General features: G+C 33.9%; 1 protein-coding gene across 7 annotated transcripts in view; it reads right to left on the bottom strand.

Moving 5' to 3' along the window:
* The window catches only part of lrp8 (low density lipoprotein receptor-related protein 8, apolipoprotein e receptor), a 332,503-nt gene that overhangs the window by 112,918 nt on the left and 199,722 nt on the right, over positions 1-19,863 (bottom strand). For all 7 annotated transcript variants that reach the window (XM_073953023.1, XM_073953022.1, XM_073953024.1 and 4 more), the window contains 1 exon segment: positions 12,790-12,918. Coding sequence is in view for 4 of the 7 variants with exons in the window: in XM_073953021.1 (XP_073809122.1) it covers positions 12,790-12,918 (129 nt within the window). In the remaining 3 variants the exon portion in view is untranslated.

Raw genomic sequence — 19,863 nt, 5'->3', positions numbered from 1 at the left:
GTGGATTGTAAGCCACAACCTGTAAGTATTATTATTTGTTAAAATTGATCTACATGCATAGTTTCTAGCGCTAGGACATAAACAAGGATGTAAACAATGGGAAATGCTGTTTGGCACCGCTAACAATTTAGCTACAAATTTATTATTGTCTGTCAAATCCCTGTAAAAAGCCACAATTTTCAGCAGCGCTGCAGTGTCTCTCTATGCTGCCGCTTTGTGTGCATTCTACATCTCAAATAACAATCTCTCAAAATAAATGTGAATGTTTCATAATACAAAAATACACTCTGAAGCCCCCCTTTAATTACTTAACATACTTTGTTTTTTTTTTTAAATTGGCCCAAACCAAATAATTTTTTATTATTATTATTTATTTGTCAAAATTAAACATTCTGAATGTTGTCAAGATTTAAAAACATCCCTTCATTTAAACATTTACATGTGTAGGATTTTCATTTTATAACAATATGTAAGAAAACGTCAGATCCTTATCATTACCGTATTTTTTTCTAATTATTTTTTTTTTATGATTACAGTCAGATAATTTATTAATTTTTCAAGCATACCAAGGAATACAAATATGATGACAACAGTTTAAATTTTTTTGAATGCGGGTAAAACTAATGGATTTGGATCCCTCTGTTAATTTTCTGGAGAACACTGACCTTAGTTTAAAGAAGTGATTGAGAAAATATTTTTATTTTAAATGCAAGAGTCTATATACTTCCCACATTTCATATTGTAATCTCATTTTTATTACTTTAGCGGGTTTGAGTTTTTCTCCTAATTAGCTTTTGATGGGTCTGCAGGAATCAAGTGGGTGTCTGTGCAATACGTGAATCTCTATGGATGTACATTGAGAGGCAGAAGTGGAGGACACAGAATGTGTGTGTGTGAGAGAGAGAGAAAGAGAGTCTTCTCAAGGGTAATATTACCCGCTGCATGACATGAGTCTAACAGTGATAATTAAAATTCAATTATATTACAGAATAAAACATAAACACTGAAGCATTTAATTGACATACGCTGAAAATATAAAGAAAATCCTAATTTAGTTATGAAAGCAAAGAAAAGTCATCAATTTTTAATTGCCATGTACACACTGCAGATAAATATTGTTGTCAATTGTCTGTTTAGGAACTTAATCTTGTCCTGTCCCCACACACACACACACACACACACACACACACACACACACACACACACACACACACACACACACACACACACACACACACACACACACACACACACACACACACAATCAAGTCCTGTGACCATTCCCTTAATGTGGTACAGGACTGAACTGAACATTTATTGGCTCTTCTGGAAACTGACAGCTCATTTGAAATTTCTGCCTTTCTTTTCAAACTGAGAGCTGTGACTTGAATAAATTGGTGCATATTTTGACAGCAGATTGTTCCTCTCCATCACAGTTGTTCTCACCTGCCATGTACTAGGGATAACCTAAAACATTATAGTTCAGGCAAGAGCACCACTGAGGCCTATTCAGAGCGAGAAGGACAACTATAACGATGAATGAATGATGCATTTGTACAGAACTTGAAAGGCTTTACACTTTCTCCCCTCGCTCACCACCACAAGGATAATGCAATGGCAGCTTCTGGTCTCCACACACCATCAATAGGTGGAGGGGATGAAGTTGAATGGTGATTATTAATAGGGAGACATGATTGAAAAGGGCAGATGTAGAACATTTGGCCAGGAGACAGCAGTCAGGATTTCTTTAATGATCACTGTGTCAGTGTCTTCTTATACAGTATATTATTAGGAGCCAGAAACCACATTAGGTCCACAGAGCAGAGATTCACAAACACCACATATTTTTTAAATGTGAATTACAGATTTTCAATCAAATATTCCAGTCTTTCAGTCATCGACTTTTACTAAAATTGTTTTATTTAAAATCCTCAAAATAAGGTTTAAAAAAAAGTAAAACCAGATTAAAAACCTGTCATGCGTTTATGTTCACATTGTCATGACTGGCTGTTTATGTTTCAAAGGGGTCATGAACCGAGAAATCGACTTTTGCTTGAGCTTTAGTATTTAAGAGGTCATCATGCTAAAAGAAAATCCTGTATGTTTCGAAGAACTCAGACCTAAAATCATCCTTACTACTATAAAAGTTTATTGACACAAGGCCAAGAATGAACTCATTTATGATATCATAGGCAGGTCACACATATAAATGTGTAAAATAAAATAAATGTAATTCCACCTACTGATTTGCACAGCACATAATCAGATCAAGTTTACAAATTTGCAAAGTTCACTGCAAAAAAATGCTAGTGTCCACACAATTGATTTGTGTTGGGAAATCATGAAGAAATTAAGTTTTATGTCTCCAAAAAACTCAAAGGTTGTGCTGTTTCGACACATTTTAAAAGAGTAGTTTGAACAACAGCAAACTTCATTTTTCGAGGTTATATAAGTATGATTGTGAAGTATTGTGCAGTGCACACAAACACACACACACACACACACACACACACACACACACACACACACACACACACACACACACACACACACACACACACACACAGCATATGAAATGTCCCAAGCACTATTGTTAACTGTCCAAAATGGGAAAAAAATGTTTCTCTCTGATCAAAACATGTTTAAAAAATTACGTTATATATGCATTCAAAACAGTCAGGAAAAAAGTTTTTTTTTTATGTAAATTCGGACCATGAGTCCACATATATGGACATCATTTTTCTCTAAAAGTATATCATATCAAAAGATGATACTTTTATTTCTAAAAGGTTCCAATAAGCCCAAATAGCAAAGAGAAATAAAAATGCATGTAAAAAAACACCTTGAGCCTTAGGAGGTTACTGCACTGACTGTATTTTCTATCCCCCTACCCCAACCCTAACCCTAAACACAACCGTCACATCAAACATAAAGACCTTCATGAAGACCAAACCCCCACAAGGTCAACATGTACTGCTATTAGTGTTCTTGTGGGCACATTGGGTCCCCACAAAATAAGGAATAGGCTACATACATTTGATCAAAATGACTACTTACTCATTCCTACGGACGTTTATATCAAATTTGATATTTAGCCGCACCATGTTGGTGTTTCGTAACATCTACATTTTTACAAAGTGGGACGTTAGCCCACTGCTCAGCCCCCAACCTGGAGGACTAGGACATACACACATACACTACGGACAACCCAGTTCACCTATTATTCATTTTACTAATGTTTTTAAGCTAAATGCCAGTAAAACTGAAGCCCTCCTGGTTGGCTTAAAGTCTGTTCTATCTGAAGCTCAATCCTTTACCCTGTCTATTAATAACTCTCCAGTTAGTTTTACAAATCATACAAATTTTAAATCTCAGATAAAAATCTTCTGTTCAGGATAGCTTTTATTTATTTCCTGGTCTAATATCCTGTCTACATTTTTTTTCTTTGTATTTTTATGATGTGCTTGAGACAAATTGTAAGGTGTCCTTGAGTGTTTTGAAAGGTGCCTATAAATAAAAGGTATTATTTTTATTATTATTACCTATAGCGCATGTCTTTGGACTTGTGGGGAATCTAAAGCACCCGGAGAAAACCCACGCAAACACGGAGAAAGCATGCAAACTCCACACAGAAGTGCCAACTGACCCAGCCAGGGCTCGAAGCAGTGACTTTCTTGCTGTGGGGTGACAGCACTACTCACTGCACCACTGTGCCGCCAAAATTACTACAGTTTAAAATAACAAAAAGCCAGTTCATGACCCTTTTAAATGTTATGATTTGTCTTAATGACGATCGTACGCACAATTCCATTACAACTTCTTTACATGATTTTACTGCTAGTTTGTTCAAAACCAAACATGTGGATAATCTGATATAAACACTCTGGGATTAACATCAACAAAATATTCAAAACATCAAAAAAACAAAAACAAAAAAAAGCACATTCTTGTATTTACATGGTGCTGCATCTTCCGTCTGTGAACATGCACATTTATTATCAAGAATATAAGCAACCAGCAATTAAACTTCAGTGCATTATCCCCTAGCGTCATGAATCTCCTCCCCCATAATGAGCCAAACTCCTCAGCAGGGGTTCCTCTCTTTCTGCCTAAACACAGCTTCACCAATCAAACCTTTCAAACCGTCTTCACAGGCCTTACACAAGAGCAAAGGCCACTTTGATTGTACATTTTAAATGCAGGTTGCTGATAATAATTTATACTTAAAAGCTTCCTTCACAGCGTATCTGAAGATTAGGGTAATAGAGGGGAAAGAGAGTGCGAAAGGAGAGCAAAAGGACACCGCTGAGTTTAAGGGCAAATACTGCTTTTCTTCTACAGAAATGGGAATGTGATGTTAGGAGTTATTTTATTCATGTCTGTGACTCCCCAAGATATGTTTTATGCAAATGGTCCAACCTTTAACACAGTGTAAAGGGTTTGCATGTGGAGAAGGTTATTAATGTATGTGTGGAGTCATTAAAAGTGCACTACTGCCCCAATTAGTAAGTTAAAGAGTTAAAACAATATTAAGTTTTAAGTTTTTAGTTTTATGCATTATACAGTAAAACAGCTATTGTAACTAGCCCAGAGGATACTGTGTGCTTTGAAGAACTTTGAATCTACCACCAACGCTGTTCTCCCGAATGTTTTACAAACAGGTCCTTCTGAACAAACTGAGTAATGAAAGCGATTTCTGTCCGACTAACTGCAGTATGAATAAATTATGCTGCCAGTGTTCTGCTGCTTGCTGACTTTATTTTTGCTGTTGTTTTGTTGCTTTTTTTGCTGTGCAGTGATGTTAACATTATAATATTATTTTATAACAATATTTCTGGATTATGCATCATTATTAAAATAATTACATTTGCAGTTTGTTCAAACTACTTTTTAAAAATAATAACAAGAAAATTGTTGAGTTTTTTTGGGACAACTTATGTAATTTTTTATGTTCATTCATTTATTTTCCTTTGGCTTAGGCCCTATATTCATTAGGGGTTGCCACAGAGGAATTAACCGCCAACTTATCTAGTATATGATTCCCCACGCTGGTATATGTTCAATCTACTTACATTTGTGAAAACTCCACCAATCAGCTGGTGTGTGGTGTGCGGTCTGGGCCAATATGGCTGCAGTCGTGTCATCCAGGTGGATGCTACACCCCCCAAAACTGTGTAAAGTGCTTTGAGTGTCCAGAAAAGCACTATATAAATGTAAGGAATTATTATATGACTCCTGGTTTTAATATTACAGCTGTATTTACAATAAATCTGATTTAATCACTTTATTTAATTGAGCATTTACTAATAATTTTATTCTCACTTTTTTAACAAGCACTAACTTGATCAAGAGTGACAGTAAAGCCATTAATAATGTCAAATAAAAATAATTATTCAGAAAAACCCTTGTCAAGTATGAAAATAATAGAATCAGTAGTTGATGTATTAACAATAAATCAAATATACTCATTTTAAGACGGTTACTGCAAAACTCCAAAGGTTTAGGCCAAACATATTTAATAATGAATGAGCAAACTCTAAAACATGCTCCAATCATCCCTGTTTTCTCCTGAATGATGAGCCTCTGGTTCAAATTGAGCTGATGGATTAGAAAAAGATTTGAAATGTAATTTCTGTGCGAGCACGATTCTTCAGAAGTTACGGGCTGTACAGCATTAAGAGTAATATGTATTCATAGACCATGCCTTAACATCTTCAATTATAAATCAAAAGGAGCAGTCCGGCAGGTTATATTCTCATAAAAAATAGAAGTCTCACAAGCAGACATCAAGCAGGAAATCAATTATAATCAGCAGCGCGGTGAAATATTACAGTGATGTTAATGCTCTTATTTTCTAGTTCAGCGCAGGACACGCAAATCACAGCTATAAATCCAGCAGATAAACAAACGCTGTCAAGGTGCTAATCATAGCGCTAATAGTTAGAAAATGGAAACCCATAAAAGATCGAGCTGGAGTTGAAAGACGTGTCCTGTATTTCATTATTATATGATTAAGTGTAAGAGAAAGCGTAAGCCTGCGGTGACACAAGGACAAGAGATTTTGCTCGGCTGTGTTCAGAGATATGAAAAGCACACTATAGTCTGAGCTGAATAATAGGTGGATAATTATGAACACAACAAAGTAGTTCAGTTGTGAAATATGTTATTTGTTGGCATTAATGCATAATGGTCAACATAATAATCTCTTTACATCCTTTTTATGTTCAGCCAGTGTGATGTTATCATCAGTACTTACTTTTCAAATGTATTTAGTGTAGATAAATTAAGAATGATACAACATTGACTCTAATTCAGAGATGAACAAATGTTTAATCGTACTTTAGGACTATTAAATGTAATCAAAATTGCATTTATATTATTAAACGTCACTCTAAAACAACTTTTTTCTGTCTGTTCTGTGTGAATGTGTTGATAATTATTCTTGTGCAGTACATAAAAACGCTGATAGTCTTTCATGGTAGCACTTCGCTCCTAGCAGAGAAGTAAGCAACATTTTTTTAATGATTGTATTCACATTTATTGATATTCTTGCCAAATATTTTATAGATTGTATAAAAAAGTATGTAATTTACTTATAAAAGTAAGAGAAATGACTGTCTTGAACAGCAAGCTTTAAATCAGGATTTTATAATGGAATCATTATAATGGACAGTGGGGTTTAGACATAAAAGGGATAGTTCACCCCAAAATGACAATTTACTTATTATTTACTCTCCCTCAAGTTGTTTCAGACTTGATGAGTTTCTTTCATTATTCTTTTTCTGTTGAACAAAAAGACAGCTGAAAACCTTTTGGTAACATTTTAGAATAACTATATGTTATAACTAGTTAATAGACCATTAATAAACTGTTAGTTAACAAGTTATAAATGACTTGTTAAACAAAAGTTAATAGTTTGTTAATTATTTACAACTGTGCCTTATAGATGGCTAATAGATAACTTACAAGCTGTTTGTTGACAAGTTGTAAATGACTTCTTAACTGTATTTTAATGATTTATAACTATACCTAATAAATTAGTAATAGATCATGAACAAGCTGTTAGTAAATAACTTAATAAAGGCTTGTTAAGTATCAGTTAATAGTGTATATATGTTATTGGGACGTTATTCTAAAGTTGCAGCTATTCTTCATTTATTAACTGTTAGTAAATGAGGAATAGTTGCAACTTTAGAATAACGTCCCAATAACATGCTTAAGCTAATAACTAACACTTAACTATTATATTTACTCACACTTTACAGATCAGTTGTTCACCCTATAATAACACCAGTGAAACTTTTTTATTAGACCACTGGTGTAATTTTAAATTTTTTATTTATTTTGTTTTCATGTTTAGCACTTCATGGGTTTGTATTCTTGCATACTGCTGTACTGCCATGTCATGGTTCAGTATGTGTGTTTCTATACATTAAAGACAACTTTTAAAATTTCATCTGTGGAGTTTCTTTGGTAAAACACAGCACACAGAAAAGCCTATAAGTGGAACAAGGTTTAGAAACAAACATTTTATATTTTAAATATTACATCAAATTTCTGTAGCTTGAACTTATTCCATCCATTTGCTGTTCTACAAGGATTCATTGGTATTAGTAGATGGTTAACAAACGATGAACAACTCTCGTCTGTAAAGTGTGAGTAAATATAATAGTTAAGTGTTAGTTATTAGCTTAAGCATGTTATTGGGACGTTATTCTAAAGTTGCAACTATTCCTCATTAACTAACAGTTAATAAATGAAAAATAGCTGCAACTTTAGAATAACGTCCCAATAACATATACACACCATAACTGATACTTAACAAGTCTTTATTAAGTAATTTACTAACAGCTTGTTCATGATCTCTTAAAAATGTATTAGGTATAGTTATAAATCATTAAAATACAGTTAAGAAGTCATTTACAACTTGTCAACTAACGGCTTGTAAGTTATCTATTAGCCATCTATAAGGCACAGTTGTAAACAATTAACAAACTGTTAACTTTTATTTAACAAGTCATTTATAACTTGTTAACTAACAGTTTATTAATGGTCTATTAACTAGTTATAACGGATAGTTATTCTAAAGTGTTACCAACCTTTTTTTTATGTCTCTCTATTATAATGAACAGTGGGTTCTATAATAATGTGCAGTCTATAAAACAAAAACCTGAAAAGTAAAGTTAAAATGTTATATTATAAGTTTGTAACCTTCAGAAAAAAATTCAATTTAAGATAAACAATTTGTATTACTTTATTTTAGTTTCATGTTGGTGTGTTGTTTTTAAAGTACAGCTGTTTTACGTGCTGTATATTGAAAAGAAAAAACAAAACAAAAAAATCTAATAAATTATATTATTTTATTTGGTCTCATTTTTGGAAGCCTTAAGAGCAGGGAACATGTAATTCAACATTTGTCTGAAACTTGGAACGAATGTAGTTCATGTCTGAGGAGTTAATAGTTGTACTATTTAATATATTCATGCAAACCAACAAAACTATTTGAATAAACATATGAATACGAAAAATACTGTTTTTTATGAATGGTACTTTTAATCTTGCACATATCAGTGAGCAAACATACAATAAATAAAATAAGGTTTCAGTACAATAAACAAATACCTCCATTTATATCTCTCTATAAAAAATAAAAACAGCAATACAGACAATAATAATCAACAGGTGAATTAACCTCCAGTGCATAAATAACAAGTCATGCAGAGCAAACTAGAAACTACAGCATGCTGTTGTCGATTTAAAAAGCTGAGTCTGCGTTTATCTATGTCCCCTTCAACAGTACATCAAGAGTTATTTTTATAATGATAAAGACCCTAAAGAGCTTTAAAAGGCCAAATGTATAAACCATAATCTCTTCATAAAAGAGGCAGTTGGAGAATCAATGCTTGTATAGGTTGCATGTCAAAGAGCAAAGCAAAATCAATATAACTTTATAATCCAGTAGTGAACTCAAATGTGTGCATTCAGCAGGCAGATTAGTGTGTAAGAAATAAACTGTGTGTGTAGGCAGAATTGCTGTTTTATTTACAGTCATTGCATTTACATATCCCCCTTACACCCACTGTAATAATCTAGCAATGCAAGAACCAACTGCTGAGGGCCTGAAAAAAAACCATCTCTACCACTTTCTATGAAGCTCTTTGATGAATTGTAAATCTGTTTATAATTATTCAAAATTCAAGCATAACAATTCTTTGCATGTACCTATAAAGACACAACAAACCTTATAATGTATTATAATGACAGTTATAGCTACATTTATAATGGTGTTATTAATGATTATTAGTAGGGCTGGGCGGTACGACAGTATATATTGTTACTGCAAAATGAAATGTGTATAGTTGTGTTCTGTGTATAGTGTAAAATTGAAATAAGTGGGCATGGCTAACTTGCATAAACCAGCAAGTGTTGTTTGAGGCTGAGGCTCAATGGGAAACTAGCAGGCATGCTAATTCTTTTATATTTTCAACAATAAGTGATCACTTAGTTTTATTATTTATACAAGAATTGTATTGCTTACATTTTCTGTTTTAGAGGAAAATTCTGTTTGTTTTTCCTTAAATTGTTTTTATATTTAAGTTGTATCTTCCTGTTACTTACTTGAGATATATTTTATATCTGTGAGAAGATGTTTCTAGAAAAATGTTTATAATAATAAGGTCTGTTCACTTAAAAATAATTTGTTGTTCATTTAAAGTCTTATTTTGTTTAACATATGTATACGGTTAAAAATAAAATACAAAATAATCAAATAAGATCAAGTCCTTTTCTTTTCCTTAATTGTCTGGCTTATTTATTATATAAAGCCCTTTTGTAGTTTTTCTGGAATAACTACATTAATAAAAACAATATCAGGAAAGATAACGTTATCGTGAAAAAAATCATTTAGTCATCGCTCAGTTCTACTTACTAGTGACGTATTTATTATTTTTCAGTTAACATTTTCATAATATTTTACTCTGATTTATATGTATTAATTCATCAGTGATGGTTGTATCGTGTTGAAGTCTACCATAGATAGATACACTAGATATCGCATACGGACCCTGAGCATGCGTCAATACTGTCGCCTAATTTGTACAGTGCTCCCATGATAAATGTCATTCAACCGCACTAGTCAAGACTTTTGCGCTGTTTACGGGTATAGTAATGAGCAAAAAAGTTTATGTTATTAACTCTTGTGCTCAACAAGTATTGATGATAATACAGTCTCTTACTGCACTGACCTTAAGGAAAAGTAGCACCAACTTGCACAAAATTCTAGGCTTATGCTAGTTTTGTTGAATTAAATCAGCAAACAATGTAAATGAAATATGACAACAAGACACTGCGCTGCAATAAACTTATTGTCGGCTAAGAGAAGTAACGGCTAGTTTCGAAGTAACTTATTATTATCAATTTATTGAATATTATTATTGAATATCACAAGTGTTATATACCATTTAGATCAGAAAGGTGGATGTGCACATTGAGACGCAGACTAACAGTGGTTCACACTATTCGTTCGTAACGGAGATTCATTTATAAACGAATCACTTTAGAATCTGAAGTGAAAGCAGGAAAGGAGTGTGTTTCTGGACACAGATGAAAACAAATTTAACAGGTAGGGAGATAATACATTTAGATGCACACAAATACATGCTCTTTGTCGGCAATGCCCATGTGGTCACAGATCCATTGATATAGAAAATTGATGTAAAATTATACATTTCGTAATTAAAAAAAAAATCGGCAAACTGACCACCAGGAAAACTCCCGATCATAGATATATGTATGTCTATATATCTATGGCTCCTGATGGCCAGTCAATCACTCCACCTTGGTCCTATATTCATTTCCAAGGAGCACTTCCCTGTACTAAAATAGTGGCTCCATTGAAACATTACTTGGGATAGTTAACAACAGCGTCTAATGTAAATATCTATAGTAGTCTATAATGTTAAAACATTGGAATGTTAATTACCTATATAAAGACCCATTGGTAAGTTAATAGATTTTGTTCTTTGAAATAAGTGTATAATTTTATATTGTTAGAGCCATGTTGCCTTATAAATACTCAGAGTCATAATACAGTTACTAACCTAAAAAATGCATCATTACAGTCAAAACAACGTCATTTCTTAACATTTGCATGTGGAAAATTTCCATCCTGTTTTCACCTTACCTAAACCCATCAATTGTGCATTTAAAAAGATTAGTAACTGTATTATGACTCACATTAAGTACTTGATAAGGCAACAGGCTCTAACAATATAAAACCATACATTTAAGTTTACTTACAATAAGATTATTATGCCTCTGAAAAGCTCAGATGATGGAGTTAAGATTTTGGAAGTTTCTGAATTGACAACATTTGAGTTAATTGGAGGCACAACTGTAAAATAGTATTTAAGGAAAACCTCAAATACACTGCTTCCTTGTGTGACAACATGGGAAAATCAACAAGCCAGAATCAACAACAACAACAAAAAAAAGCCAGATTACAATTTACTAAATTACACTGGGAAAAACAATAATTTTGGAGACGTGTCGTCTGGTCTGATGAGTTTAAAATTGAACTGTTTGGCCATAATGACCAGTGTTACATTTGGAGGACAAAGGGGAAAGCTTACAAGCCTAGGAACACCATCCCAACTGTAAAGTATGGGGGAAGCAGTATCATGTTGTGGGGCTTTTTTGCTGCAGGAGGGACTGGTCCAATTCACAGCATAGTTGGCATAATGAAGAAAAAACATTATGTACAAATACTGAAGCAACACCTCAAGACATCAGCCAGGATATTAAAACTTGGGCACAAATGGGTCTTCCAAACAAACCGTGACCCTAAGCATACTGCCAAATTAGTTAAAATGTGCTTTAAGGACAACAGAGTGAATGTTTTGGAGTGGCCATCACAAAGCTCTGAACTCAATCCTATAGAAGATTTGTGGGCAGAGTTGAAAAAGCTTGTGCTAGCAAGACAGCCAACAAATCTGGCTCAGTTACACCAATGCTGTCAGAAGTAATGGCCTAAATATTGTGAGAAGCTTGTGGAAGGATACCCAAAACATTTGACCAAAGTTATACGTTTAAAAGCAAAGCTAAAAAATACCAAGGAAATGTATGTAAACTTTTGACTGTCTAGAATTAAATGAAAAACTATCAAAAAAAATAAATCTCATTATTCTGTCATTTAGCAAATGTAAATCATTTAGGTAATCCTAACGGACCTAATAGAGTAAATGTTTAGTATACTTTACCATCAGACATTTAAAAAAAATGGTTATGTTGCTTTTTTTTAGAGTGTTTGTAAACCTCTGGTTTCAACTGTATATTGAACAATAAAATAAATTACCAATAAGTATTAATACCACTATTATAAATGCATTACATAAATACATTTTTAGAATTATTATGCTCGATTATAAATAATCATAAACAGAGTTATAATTCATTACAAGCATGAGCGTCATAGGAAGTGTTACAAAAATTTCATCCAATTTTTATAACAGGGCAATCTGTAATATCTTTCCTGAACATCGATCGACGATAACTTCCAACATCAGTGTTTCATGTGTTCCATGCACTCGCGCACACACAAGCACCCCCCCCCCCCCCCCCCAACACACACACACGCCCTGGCACACTCAAAAATCCACACACGAACACACATGCACACCCAACCTACACCTCGCTCCATTAAGTTCACCCACATACCGCACTGAAGTCTGACTATGCATTATCCAAACAGGCTCTATTTTTAGCCAATTCTTTTTCTCTCTGTGGTCTTACCTGCGGCACACTGCTCCTCGTCTGCTCCATTTTCACAGTCTCTTTCTCCATCGCAGCGCCATGACAAAGACACACACTTGCTGGTTGAGCCGCCACAGTCAAACTTCTCTGGCGGACACGTCTGGCGACCTGTGAGCAACAGCAGAGACATTTTAAAGGATGACATACTGTATCAACTAACATTTAAAATGTGTAGTTTCCAGATGCTATATACAACACATTATGTACAAATTGCATATACAATATACAATACAGTGACATATTTTCATTAAAATATATATGTTGCAACGTTGATATATTCACATTAAAATATTTGAAGTCTATAGCCTATGCGTCAAAGAGGAATTGGCTATTTGATTAAGAATACAGCAAAACTGTAATATAAGATATATTATAAAAATGCAACTGCTTTCCAATCCAAAATATTTTAAAATATATAATATAAAGTTCCTGTGATGGCAAAGATTTGCTTTTCTTTGGCTGTTTCTTTAGTGTCCTGTAATCATTCAAAAATGACCCTAATGCACATAAGGTTCATTTATTTTTATTAGCCAATCAGTTGTGCTGCTTATTATTTTATTTTTATTTATTTTTTTTGTGGAAACTTTGATACAGAATCTTTGATGAATTGGAAGTTCAAAAGAACAATATTTATTACAATTATTGTAAAAGTCTATTTAAAATTAATTTGTGCATATTTTATATGGTGCATAATAAATGTCTTAATTGACAATCTTTTTAATTATTTTTTAATTTAATTTAATTTTTTATTTTATTTATTTAACTATTAATTACTTGAATTATGTAATGTACTTCTAGGTTAAAATCTGAAATATGAAAATGTTTTTAACCATGATGAAAAAAAAATGATGATTTCAAATAAATAATAAAAAATAATAATAAAAGATATATTGCATTATTTTGAATTATTTTATGATATAATACATATTTTTCAATATAATAATAATAATAATAATTATTTATTATTATTGGCTTGGGGCACACAGAGCTACGGCTGGATCAGTTGGCGTTTCTGAGTGGAGTTTGCATGTTCTCCCTGCGTTCGCGTGGGTTTCCTCCGGGTGCTACGATTTCCCCTACAAGTCCAAAGATATACAGTACAGGTGAATTGGGTAAGCTAAAACTTGTCTGTAGTGTATATGTGTGAATGAGAGTGTATGAAGGAAATCCACGCAAACATGGGGAGAACATGCAAATTCCACATAAAAATGCCAACTACCCAGCCAAGGCTCAAACCAGTGACCTTCTAACTGTGAGGCGACAGCACTACCCACTGCGCCACCCTTAAATATATATTTATTATTATATATCTTTTTAATTTTTCACATTTATTTACCTATTACTTCTGTGAATTCTGTAACTTGGATGGAAAAATGAATCAGTATGTACTGGATTAAAATCTGATCCCTTAAAATGTTTTAACCCAAATGAAAACCCCAGAAATAATTAAAAATTTAAATTAATTAATTAATTAAATTATCTAAATTTAATTAAATTAAAAAATAATAAATTAATAATAAAAAATAAAAATCTTTTGAATTGTTATTGGGTTTTTGATTTGTTAACTGTTGAACTACTAATGAACCCAACAAACTGTAAATGTCATGGAAAGTGTGCACCATAATAAAAAGAGCTAGAAAACAAACAAAAAGACAAACAAACCAATAAATAAGGTTTACAATAAAAGAGCCAATCCCTTTCGCTTTTATATTTGCTTATAAAAACTATGCCATTAATATGAACATCCTTTCTTGTCAAGCCCAATCACAGATCCACAAATTCAATAAGACATTCCTCTGGCCGTATTGTCCACCCAAACCCAAGCCCATTGAAACATTTTTGAAGTTTCATCCCAGATCACACAGCGTTCCCAAGACAGCTCCATAAATTATACATCTCTACATGTCTGGGAACCAAAGCACAAATCAATAGCAGCCAGACTGATTTCTCTCAGTCCCATTCTTCACAGTCCTTTCAGTAAATTTCGCTATATAAAAGAAGATTTATGAAGACCTTCTCACCTTCTCTGACACCTCGAATCTGTGTCTTCGGCCTATTGTTACTCAAAACCTATCTATAATCATAAGTCTGAATGCCGTGTCTTTTGCTGAAATCCGCTATTGTACCGATTTCTCTGAAGAAATGGGAAAACGACAGCTGTGAATCTCATTTGAGGTATCTCTTCATCAGCCATTGTGGCTCTGCAAATTAAGGCCAGGTCCATCTGTGGGAGTCATATTGGATCTGAGACTGACAGAGGAAAGTAAAAAAGGTCCTATTTAAAACCAAAGCTTAACCCAACTCTGAGGCTTGTTGGTGAGTGACTAGGGAAATGTATGTGACAGAGCGTGTTTGTTTGAACAACGTTCAACGTACGTGAATGTGTGAGTGCGTGTGTGTGTTTTTGGCTTTGTCAGCATGTGTCTGAATAAACTGAATGACCCGTTCTGAATGTCTGGCTGACTGGTGGAGATAGCAAAGCCTCCTGGGAAACGCAGTCTGTCTTATCTGCTCTCTTCCCTTCATAACCCTGAAGACTATGGTGCACACTGGGCTTTTCATTCACTGCACATGCTACTTCCTTCTTACTTGGCCATGCTGGAAAATACTCAGAGATTCAGTAATGGCACCATAACTAGTGTAAACTAAAGCAGCGATGGGAATATTGTCACACTTTTAATGAGCTTTAATGTGCTCATTACACTTCATAAAAACCATCATCAAGCTGGTTTCATGATCCATCCTAAAAACAATAAGACATACATTTACATTTACATTTAGTCATTTAGCAGACGCTTTTATCCAAAGCGACTTACAAATGAGGACAAGGAAGCAATTTACACAACTAAGAGCAACAATGAATAAGTGCTGTAGGCAAGTTTCAGGTCTGTAAAGTCTAAGAAGGGAAGTATTAGTAGTATTAGTATTTTTTTTTTTTTGGGGGGGTACAGTTAGTGTGATATTCAAAGAGGCAATTGCAGATTAGGAAGTGAAGTGGAGACTAAATAGTTGAGTTTTTAGTCGTTTCTTGAAAATAGCGAGTGACTCTGCAGTTCTGATGCAGTTAGGGAGTTCATTCCACCAACTGGGCAGATTGAGCGTGAGCGTTCGCGAAAGTGATTTTTTCCCTCTTTGGGATGGAACCACGAGGCGACGTTCATTCACAGAACGCAAGTTTCTGGAGGGCACATAATCCAAACAAGGTAGAGTAACAACTTCTCTTGAGAAGAAGCCCATCATTTCTTTGTGCAAATTATATTGTTTTACACAAACACGCATTTAAAATAAAATCCAATATTAGTTTTGATAAAACATGCACTCTAGGGCCATGTTTGCTTTGCTAATATTACTGAAATGTTAAACATTCCATATTTTATTCTAAAACATAAAATCATTTACAAAAGATAACACTATTCTAATATCATATATAAATCATATAAATAAATAATGAATAAATAAATAAATAAATAAATAATGAGGTTGATTTTCTATAAATATATTTACTTTAATAATAATATTAATGATATTAATGATGATGATGATTATTGTTATTATTATTATTATTAAATAGGATGTTGTTTATTTATTTAAATTTCTTTTTGAAAAGTCTACCTTACAATTTGACACATAAAAATCACAGCAGAAGGTTCTAACCAACAGGCCCACGTCATATACAGTAATAAATAACAAACTATAAAATTAAGGAATTAACGTATGCTGTGTTTGTTGTTTTTACAAACTTTGGAGACGTAACATTCAAGATTCTGCTTTTAAATAATAGGTCACCTAGCTTTTGCCATGAGGCTGTGTTTAAAATGACATCAATGGTTTTAAAGTGCACTGCGAAGGGAGCATAACTATAAACACGAAGATAGCTAAAACTGAACTATGAAAATACTTTGAAAGCAAATTATACCTAATAGAGAAGACCTTAATGCTTTTTTATTTTTAATAATTCCAACTTTGAATGTTAGAATGTTCTAAATGATCAGGGCATAGGGGGGATAAGTTGGAATAGAACACAGCCAAGAACTATGTTCCTAACTACAGCTCCAAAGGTGTAGTTTCAAGTGCTCAAGTTTGCGACTCAATTTGCAAATGTTCGTTGCATCGATGGATTAGTGAATTATGTTTGTAGTTGGCTAACGATGGTTTTGGGAAACGCACCCCTGGTCGACTGAAGTTTATATTGCACCCTCTGGTGGATTTATTTGAGAAGAGAACATGTGAGAGAAATTTGTGATAATCAAAAAGCGTACACAGCAGCCTCTGGTGGATTTGCAAAAACAAAGACTGCAAGCAGACGCACTTAAGATTATGTATTTTGCTGTCCCCAGAAATGTAGACCTAGGTTTGTATCTGCAATGAGCTGGGGTATTGAATTGAATTCAACCCGGGCTCATTGTGGAAACGTAGCCCCGCAGACGTTTCTGTGGACCACGATTTACGTCCCGGGAGGTACGTATTCGAGCGTTTTTTTGTTTTCCCGGATCCGCGAGAGGCCGCTGTGTGCGCTTTTTCGCGTCTCGGGCGCCTCATGGGAGCGCGCGGCGTTCGCGCCCGTGCCGTTCTCGCGCGAAAAGCCGGCTGATCGGGAAAAAAAAAAAGCAAAAGCCCTCGTCTTCGATTTCGGCCGCGTTTTCGCCCTTATTTTTCGGATTCCGTTTTTCGTCTTACCTGATTTCTGGAGCCTGTTGTTCCCCGGAATCGATCCCGGTCGTCGTCCACCACGGCCGGCTCTGGCTCCTCCTCCGGGGCCTCCGCTCCGCCGACGCACCGCTGTGAGCTAAGCGGACAAACTGATTGCAATCGGGAAAGCCCTCCACTCGGAGGCGAGCTGTCGCCGGCGAGCGCGAAGAGGAGGGGCGGAGCGGCGCCACACCGCCCCGCAGCGTTCGCTCGAAAAAAACCAAACGCGGCCTTTACGTACCTCCGGCCACGTAAAACGCGGTCTCCAGAAACGTCCGCGGGGCTACGTTTCCAGAATGAGCTTGGGTTGATTGAATTATTAAAAATGTACTTTTATTTCCTTTCATACAGCAGGCAAATTTTACAACAGGTACAAAAAAATTAACTTGCAACCCTGAGAAATGTCCACATTGAAACCCGTAAAAAATCTAATATATACACATATACATTTGTAATAAATAAATTTTGCTTATATGCATACTATACAACACTTTCATTTATTATAACTTATATTAAGCGAGGATCCATTAAATTGACAGTAAAGAGACAGAAAAGGCATTAATAATGTTAAGAAATAATTATTGTAGCAAATCATCATATTACAATGATTTCTGCAGGACTTTGCTTCACTGAAAACCAGAGAAATGCCTACTATAGGAATATTTTATTATGAGAACATTGACAACATTAACATTTACAGTTAACTGTTATAGCTTAATATTGGATATGTTGATTATCTAACTATAACATTGGATATGACTAAAGTGCTTAATATACTTCAAACAAAATTGAAGAACAAACTGAAATGACATCATTTCGAACAAAATCTGGCTGAAACAAAGTTCGTTTTGATTTTGTTTTGGCAATTCGAAACAGCTAACGAAAGCTAACTTTTCTGAACACCTTTATGTTAACATTGGTCAATGGTCATTAAGCAATCGGTGCATGTGTTCTGAAATGATGTGATTCACCCAAACAAGAACTTTGTTTGAAGTATAATGAGGGCTTAACAACACAAATCCTCTGTTTACAAACATAATGTTAAACTTTACCATCAGCAAATGACTTCCATGATCTCACTTAGATTGTTAATTCTAAAACTGATCAGCATAACACCCACACAGCTCTGTAAGATGAATGGTCAGTGGATGTAACTGTGAGAAACTGATGAACTCGAGGTAGAGGTTATTTATCCAGACTTAATAAAATCAGAATGATGCACTTTCTGAAGATTAGAGACAATTTTTGCACTACCACGCACAACTCAAAGACTAACAGAATACTGACTGACAATGGGATAAAATACTGTACAGTAACAAAGTAGAGAGAGTTTGCAGAACTCAAATAAATGTGTCAATGATAAACAATATTTTGATAACGGCAACACGCATCATATTGTTTTAATGTGCACTTTAAAACAAAAAGTAAATCATTATTTATTTATTGAAAGCCTTTTAAGAACATTTAGAACATTTGCAGTAGTGTTCATTACAGCACCAAATGCTTTAAAGCTTAAATATTTGTTAAAACATTTTCAGGTTTTAATCTGGTCTAAATCATGAAAATTGACTGAAAATGTTATGATTCTTCTTTGTAGGCCTATAGTTTGTTAAAACTTTATCATTAGACTACATTTCTTAACAATACTTAAACTAAAATGATTACGAAACCTGTTTGTAAAGCAATTATTGTCTCAACTTATTAGTTAATGATTAATAACACTTTCATTTATCTGAGCTAATATAAAGTTTAGCTGTATCCTTTTATCACAATACTATGACTAAAACTTCTAGATATTTCTCACTGATGTTGCAATGTGCAATTAACTGTGCAATTAACCGACTTTTACTAATGATACCTTTTTTTTGAGATGCGTTGCCTTATTGCACATTTTAAACCTTTTTGCAATTTAATTAGTTTAAAACATGTTTATTACTCAAATGTATGTGCAATAAAGCAATATACAGCAAAAAGTTTTGTTTTTGCTATTACCTGTTAAAGTAATTGCTACATGCTATAAAATGTTTGCTGTCTTAAGTTTTTATTAAGTTGAAGAAATCTTTTAAAAGAAAATCTAGTCATTTCAACACACCAATGGAACTTAAATATTAAGTTAAACTTTGCTTAACTTAAGAAAATTGAGTTGAAACCTGATTAACTTATTAAAATAAGTTATATTTGTGGTTATGACATTTTATATATTTTTGTCCAGTGTATACAGACAAAATCTTCACTAATTATTGTAACAAGAAAATTGGATATTGTCATATGCCTAGTCTCAAAAGTAACAAACTCATTCTTATTTCTATAAAGAGCTCCACTTGTCCTCTGTGCACAGTTAAACTCATCCTGACTGCAATGCAA

This window comes from Danio rerio, chromosome 6, assembly GCF_049306965.1.
Source record: "Danio rerio strain Tuebingen ecotype United States chromosome 6, GRCz12tu, whole genome shotgun sequence".
NCBI lineage: Eukaryota > Metazoa > Chordata > Actinopteri > Cypriniformes > Danionidae > Danio > Danio rerio.
Note: the sequence above shows the minus strand (reverse complement) of the source record. Positions and strands in the feature narration are given on the sequence as shown.